General features: G+C 37.4%; 1 protein-coding gene across 2 annotated transcripts in view; it reads left to right on the top strand.

Annotated features, from left to right (window-relative positions):
• Window positions 1-1,026, top strand: part of LOC102844322 (translin-like) — a 13,070-nt gene extending 12,044 nt beyond the window's left edge. Inside the window, exon 6 of one of the 2 annotated variants that reach the window (XM_006900879.1) lies at window positions 793-1,026. In XM_006900879.1, coding sequence (XP_006900941.1) covers window positions 793-1,026 — 234 coding nt within the window. The remainder of the gene's footprint in view (window positions 1-792) is intronic. The other variant, XM_006900880.1, reaches the window with a different exon arrangement.
• The last annotated feature ends 6,673 nt before the right edge of the window (window positions 1,027-7,699 follow it).

Below are 7,699 nucleotides of genomic sequence, written 5' to 3'. Positions count from 1 at the left end.
TCTACAACAGTGGCACCATATAGCATTTGTCCCTTTGTGACTGAGATACCTCATTCAGCATAATGTCCTCCAGGGTCACCCATTTTGAGTAATATTGCATGAGTTCCTTGTTTTTCAATGCAGCATAGTATTCCATTGTGCGAATATACCACAGCTTCTCTACCCTTTAGTTTGTTGATGGGCATTTAGTTTGTTTCCAACTCCTTGCTATTGTAAACAAAGTGTACTGACTTTTTAAATCACTTCTTTAGCTTAACTGCTTTTTAGTAGTTCACGTGAACTCTGAAAGTGTAGTCACTAGGCCTCAATTTGATTAGAGAGCATAAAGACTGTTGTTACTTTGGCATTTTTTTCCTTTGTACATGAGCAGAAAAAACTAAAGTTGACGACATTAATAGCTTAGCACTCTTTAGTGTACAATGTTGTTGATTGCCTTCAAGTTGAGTACGACTCATAGTCACCTGAAGCCCCTCTAAAATTATCGACATTTATCAAAGTTGGTAATGAGTTTCTGGAGGCATGTTGTTTAGGAAGTGGATGCCTCTCCTGCTTCCTTAGTGTACAATAGTCAATTTTAAAAATAAATCTTAGCTATTAATTGCATTAAATAATTACTTTTGCTAAAATAGTTTCATCTTCAGAGTTCTTTTCAGTTGCGAAGTTTACATCTCATCTGTTTTTGTGTGCAGAATAAATGTTGCTGTATATGTCTTAACTTTCTCTCATAGCTGTGGATTGGGGCAATGTTCTTAGCTTGAGCCTTGTAACATGTACTCTGTTTTGCTTGTGCAGTCTCGACTGTCAGTCAACAGCGTGACTGCTGGAGATTACTCTCGACCTCTTCACATCTCCACCTTCATCAATGAGCTGGATTCTGGTTTCCGCCTCCTCAACTTGAAGAATGATTCATTGAGGAAACGCTATGATGGCCTGAAGTATGATGTGAAAAAAGTAGAAGAAGTGGTCTATGATCTCTCCATCCGTGGTTTTAATAAGGAAACAGCAGCTGCTTATGTAGACAAATAGGAGGCTCTTCCTCCACCCCTGGCCTTGTTTATGTCAGTGGTTGCCAGTGAGGGGTGAGCACAGTGCCTCTTAAAGTAGTTAGGATGCTCAGATGCTAAACACCTCGCTTCATTTCCTAACCACTTGTGTGGTGTACTAGAAGGGAAACACTACTGGGGGCTAAAAAGTCCAGGACAGAATTTTCTTTGTTTCAGTGAATTTGCTCTGTAATTCTCTGTTTCAGTTTTTTCAAGTGTGTCAGTCTCTTGGTAAAGTCCTTTTTTTTTTTTTTTTTTGCTTATCCTGATGTATTTATTGGTAAAGTCCTTTTTTTGCTTATACTGATGTATTGATCAAGAAATTTATTGTTTTATATGTGATCCTTCTAGATAAGACCATTGCTATTTTCCCAAGTTAGCCATCCAGACTCAGCTAAAACCTGGATTGATAATACAGAAATAATTAAAAAGGACAATTGCTAAGTAAAGGCAAAAAAATAACATATTCCTTATTTAAGCCTTCTGAGTGAATTTGTTTTTGAATATTTTTGCAAGGGAGTTGCAAGATACAGCATTTTTTCTCACTGCCACCAAAATACAAAAAAAGATAATCAATTGCAAACAGATTATAGGAAGTTCTCGTAATAAGGAATTCAGTAAGGTCTTTTTTATTGGCTCTTTATTAGATGGCGGTTAGGGCTTAATATTTTAAAACACATGTGCTTTTTGATGTTGCCTTAACATTCTGCTATTGCAGCAAACCTGTGTTAGTCTTAAAAATTGTCTTTATGCACAACTTGAGTTTATACTTCATGTAATACAGTCTTGACCTATGAAGTCCTCCTCCCTTTTTTTAGTAGCCAGCTAGACATTTTGATCTGAGCATAACCCCCCCCACAGTAATTAGTGCATTCTTTGAGACATACGCTCTGTGTGAAAGAGAAATAGAGTGAATTTATTTTTTAATTTAGTTTGATTTATTTTTCCCTTTGTAGAGTGAAAAATTTCAAATTGTTGGTAGCTATTCCAAAATAAATATTTATAATTTAAGGTAAGCTGCTTAAATCCTGTTGCCCTTCTTCCCATGTCATATAATACTAAGAATATAGGAAACTTGCTGTTGTTTGTTCAGTTGAAATTACTAAGATGGTGACTTAATCCATAGTTATTTGGCACTCATTAAGAAGAATGTGCTAGTATTTCCAGAATAATTTGAAGTATTTGTAAACATCACTCTTTAAAGCCTAATACTAAGGTGGGCTTCCTAGTTACATCATAGGATATTTAGCAGAGCTTGTTTCAGGTCAAAGGAAAACTTGACTAGTTTTTCAATTCTGAAGAGAGAAAGTGGGAATGACTCGTTATTGGATCTTAGAACAATTTTGTTGACAATTCTTTCTGTTTAAGAGTTTATAGAATAAAACTAGGTTTATAAAAGTGTCTGGCATGGTCACCTAAATTGAACATAAAATACTTAAGTGATGTGATCAGCCAGGTGTTTAAGTTGATAATGATTTTCTCTGTCTCCATAAGCACTGATTATACTTGAGAATATTAAAGTTCTTAGCAAAAGGGTGGATTTCAGTTTTAACTGATAAATTTTAGGTAGAGGAGCACATTCTGGTTTTGTCACTCTACTCAGAATTTAGAAATGTCATGTTTTTAATCGTTCAGGTGTATTTGTTGCTGGCTTGTTGTAAAGCAATAAACATTTTTCGTCTTTTTGTAACTTAGTGTGTTGCTGTGAGAACTCTTACCTATGGACAATGAATTTTGAATATTTTTTTGAAGCTGAAGACAACCAGAGATGATGAACAAATCCTATTTAATTGACACAACACTGGTTAAAAGACTCTAGCTGTAAAAAATTCTTTTCTGTAACATGTAGGAAATGTTGTGTGGTCTACATAGATGAGAAATTGATTTTAACTGAAAACCCTGTGAAGCCTTGGCTGTGGTTTTAGAATGCCAGAATATGTTTTTTATTTTTTAAGAAATTATTTAGAAAACTTAGATGAAATAGAGATGAGTTAGAGGATACTGTCTTTATAGGTTAAGAAGAGGAAGAGTACTAGCCACTGGTGGGATTTGCCCCATCTAAAGCTTGAGTAACACTATGAATAAATGCTTAAGGGGATTTAATAAGAAAAATAATAAAATGATAAGAATAGAGGAAGGTTTTAGGATCTTTATAAGGTGGTTAAAGACATGAATGGACTTACAGGTGGTTACATGTAGACTGATAATTGTAAACTTGTTTCTGATAATTATAAACTTTTTTCTTGATTTGGACTAAACCATTTGTCTTTCTCAGATAGAGCATTGCTAATATTCTTAGCACCAGTATATCATCCTACTAGTGAGTTTAATAAGCATAAGAGAACTTTCCTCTTTCCCCAAGCAACATTTAACTTTCTTTGATTGTAGTTTGAGTGAAGAATACAGAGCAAATTTTCATTTGAGCCATTCATGCACATTTTGTTTTATAACAGTTTCAATACTTAGGATTTAATTGCACTTTCCCAACTTCTGTCTGTTTTCTATTTAGGAAGAACTAATGGTAAGGAACTGCACTGCCGGACCAAAGGCACACAATTCAAATCCATCAGGTGCTCCACGGGAGAAGGATGGGCACTTTCCTCCCATGTAATTTACTGCCTTTGAAAACCCGCTGGATGGTCAGCTGTGGGTTGGTTCCAACTTGACCACACATAACAACATTGTCTTACTTACTGATTTTCAGTCTTTACATCACTAGTAAGCATCAATGAATGATTCTGTCTGTATGTAATTCTTTATGTTTTTTTAATAGTGGTCTTACATAGTATCGGTTCTTTTGTGACTGACATACTTCACTCACAGGGTTTTGTCTTCTGGATGTACCCTTGGTGGGTTCAGAATTCTTTGTGTTTTCCTGTTGCATAGTATTCCATTGTGACTGTACAATGGCTTCTTTTTCCATTCCTCTGTTGATAGACATTTGAATTGTTTCCATCTCTTTGCTACTTTAAATAACGCTGCACTGAACATGAGTATGCATATTATCTGCTCATGCTAAAGCTCTTATTTCTTTAGAATAGATACTTAGTAGTGGGATTCCTGACTCAAATTGTATTTCTATTTCCATCTTTTTAAGGGAGTGCCGCAACTGCTTTCTGTAATGGTTGTACCATTTTACATTTCCGTCAGCAGTGTATGAGAGTTCATATCTATCCATACCCTCTCCAACATTTGTTGTTGGCTATCCTACTGAACTTTGCTATTGTTGCTGGAGTGAGATGATACTTCATTGTTGTTTTGATTTGTATCTCTTAATTTCCCATCGTAGAGAACTGTGATGTACTCTATAGGGAGTTGTGCAAGATGATGTCTCCCTGTGGTTTTAACCCACCATTGGCTTCTTGTGAGGAAAGTGGGAGATCTCTTGTGCTATTTATAGTCTTAGAAAACACTCTGGAGGACCAGCTACGAGTTGACTCTGCCTTGACAGTTGTGACCTGAATTTTTGAGCTGAAGTACATCTCTGATAGCTAATGAGGGAGCTCTGGTGGTGTAGCCTGCAGGGAATTTTGCTGCTAACCCAAAGTCCATGCCTCTGTGAGAGTTCAGATCCCCTAGTAGCTCTCTAAGAGAAAGATGAACGATGTTCTCCTATGCAATTTACTGTCTCAGAATTTCTTCATGTGGGTTTTTGCCATCTGAATATCATCTTTGATAAAGTGTCTATTCATATCCTCTTCCCATTTTATAATTGGAGTGTTTTCTCTTTTTCTTGTGGAGTTGTTGGAGTTTTCTGTATTCTCCAAACTATTGCGAAGCAGTGATGACAGTTTGAGAACTAAGGTGCATCTAATTCAGGTCATAGTCTTTCTGATCATTTACTATGCATTTGGAAGCTGGACAATGAATAAGGATGACAGAAGAATTGATGTCTTTGAGCTGTGGTGTTGGAGAAGAGTTCTCATGGACCATCAAAAGAACAAACAAATATGTCTTGGAGAGGGTGCAGCCGTAGTGCTCCTTAAAGGCAAAGACAATAAAGCTTCCCCTTGCATACTTTGAGCATGTTGCTAGGAGAGGCTCTTCTTTGGAGAGGGACATCATGCTTGGAAAGGCAGAGGGTCAGTGAACGGAAAAACCTCAACCAGGTGGATTGATACAGTGACTGCCACAATGGATTCTAGTGTGTCAGGAAGAGTGAGGATGACACAGGGTAGAACAGGGTTCAGATCTGTTGTTTATAGGGTTGCTATAGGTCGTACTCAGTAGCACCCAATAACAATGACAATAGCAACATGTCCTCTGTCCATCTTGTAATTGAAGTGTTTCTTTTTTTTTCTGGTGAAGTTGTTAGAGTTTTCTGTAAGTTTTAAAGATGAGTCTTGTCAGATATCTCATTGCCAAATACTTTTCCCCAGTCTGTAAACACTCTTTTCTTTCCCCCACAACCTTGGGGAATTGTTTTAGTGCACATAAGCATTTACTTTTTGGGAGGTCTCAATATTTAGTTTATCCTCAGTTGATTATGCATTTTCAGTTATATTTGAAAGTCTGTCTGCGATAGATTTTGAGTTAATAGTGCAACTCCCTATTTCTATTTTTGCTTTGATGTTTTTTATAGTTTTAGGTTTTGAGTTTGGGTCCTTGATCTACCTTGTGTTAGCTTTTGTGTGTAGTACGAGATATGGATCTTGTTTCAGTTTTTTGCAAACAGTTAACCAGTTTTGCTGGTACCATAGGTTAAATAGGCTATCTTTCCCTCGATGAGTAGATTTTGTCTTTGTCCTTTTTTCTAAAAAAAAAAAGATCCTGTTTACTGATTGACTGAAGTTATGGTTTTTTAAGCACTACATAGAGGAAACAGAAAGAAATATTCAAATAAAGTAGAAGCATCTGATGAGCTACTTTAGAACGTACTCCTAATGAAGGAATATTAACTTTTTTCTTTTTTCCTTGTTTACCCCTCAGTACTGTTTAGTTAATATCCTTAGTTATCTAATGTTATGCATTTTTGAGGTATGTGATCTTTTCAAAATATAAAATTTAACATTCTGTCTCATTAACTACAGAGCATTATCTCCATAAATTAAATATTTGGCCATACATATGTTAAAATACATTATTCCCCCTTTTTAATTTATATTAGTATGCATACAAAATTTGTATACATTATATGTCATTCTTCATGTACATTGTGTTCCACACATTCCTGCATTCACATCGTGTTTCAGATGATCATTCACTCTGCCTACTATTCACCTTTTTAACAGTAACAGTTAAGAGAGGCTTAATTGGCCGTTACAGTGATCTATTTGCATTGTACATGCAGATATGCTGAGCCTCAAGCTTCTGTTTAAGCCTAAGACTGCAAAGAATGAGACACTCTCTGGCATAAATGTTCATCTGTGATCAAGCTGGACATACTAAGCACACTTTTGACAAAATGAAAACCATACTCATTTATAGAAAGCACACAGTAAACAACAGCAGGTTCTCAGTGGAGGCATTTACCTTTCCCCAAGTTCCCAGTGACCATTCTTTTATGTCTCTGGACTGGCTTAATGTGGTTCAGAGCAGGTGAAATCTTCTCCTCTTTGCTGCCTTTGGCTGCTGCTATGCCGCTCAGGTGTTTTTTTCTGCTTTAGGATTTGAAACGGCATTGTGTCACTGCCTGAAAGCCCTGTGCACAAGATCTTTTGCACCCTGTTGTCCTTGGCCCAGGCATGAAGGTGGGGGTGGTGATGAGGAGGAGGGGGTGTTACATGGGCATACTCATGATTCTCTCCTGCACTAGCAAATGTTATAGGTCTTTAGTAACAGGCAGACCTGCATGGCTAACATTTCCAGCTCTCTTTGGGCTGGCAACCCCTCTGCAGCTGTCTGTCTCTCTGGGCTGACCACTCCACCACAGCTCAGTACTCAGTATTAAAACCATTTCATTTGGGTCTAGAAACTTTTCAGCTCTGGGATCCTGGATCCAAAGTACATGTCCCACTCCAGACTCTTGATAGTAGTTATACACCTTCAAAATCTCAAGATTAGCCCTGTGCAAACCTAGCATGATGTTGAAACTGACTAACCCCTACCTGGGCTGCAGTGGAACCTCACACAATAAATCAACCAGTTCCCAAACTGGACTTCAAAAAACTCCTTTCTGTTGTGTGGATTTCTAAGCCCTTGTTTGTCTAGGGAGCTCTGGATTCAGTAGGGAATTGTGCTGTTAACCCAAAGATGAAGCCTCTGGTGTTTTGAATTCACTAGCAGCCCCATGAGAATAAGGGCGGTCTCCTCCCATCCAATTGCTGCCTCAAAAAACTTGCTGGAGTTTCATCCTTGAGTTGGCTCTGACTTAATGGCAATGAGAGATTTGTTCAGTAAATCAGCCAATCTCTTGTAAGTTTGTGGTCCAGCACAATTACATGGAAGTTATAAGACCATGACTCAAAAGGCTATATGAAAGTGACTCATTGTGACTTCTTAGAATTGGAAGATTGACTGAAGATAGGGAGAGGAATGACCCAGACCTAACTACCAAATTTCTCACTTGCCTTATGTTAGTTTCCTAGTGCTGCTATAAGAATATGAGTGGCTGTAAAGAAAGACATTTTTCCAGTTCAGGAAGCCAGAAATCAGATACTGGGCACTGACTCTAGGGAAGCCTTTTCTCAGGAAGATTTCCTTCAGCATCTGTAGCT

The sequence above is a fragment of the Elephantulus edwardii genome, unplaced genomic scaffold (assembly GCF_000299155.1).
Source record: "Elephantulus edwardii isolate Elephantulus edwardi_28Jun2011 unplaced genomic scaffold, EleEdw1.0 scaffold00301, whole genome shotgun sequence".
NCBI lineage: Eukaryota > Metazoa > Chordata > Mammalia > Macroscelidea > Macroscelididae > Elephantulus > Elephantulus edwardii.
Note: the sequence above shows the minus strand (reverse complement) of the source record. Positions and strands in the feature narration are given on the sequence as shown.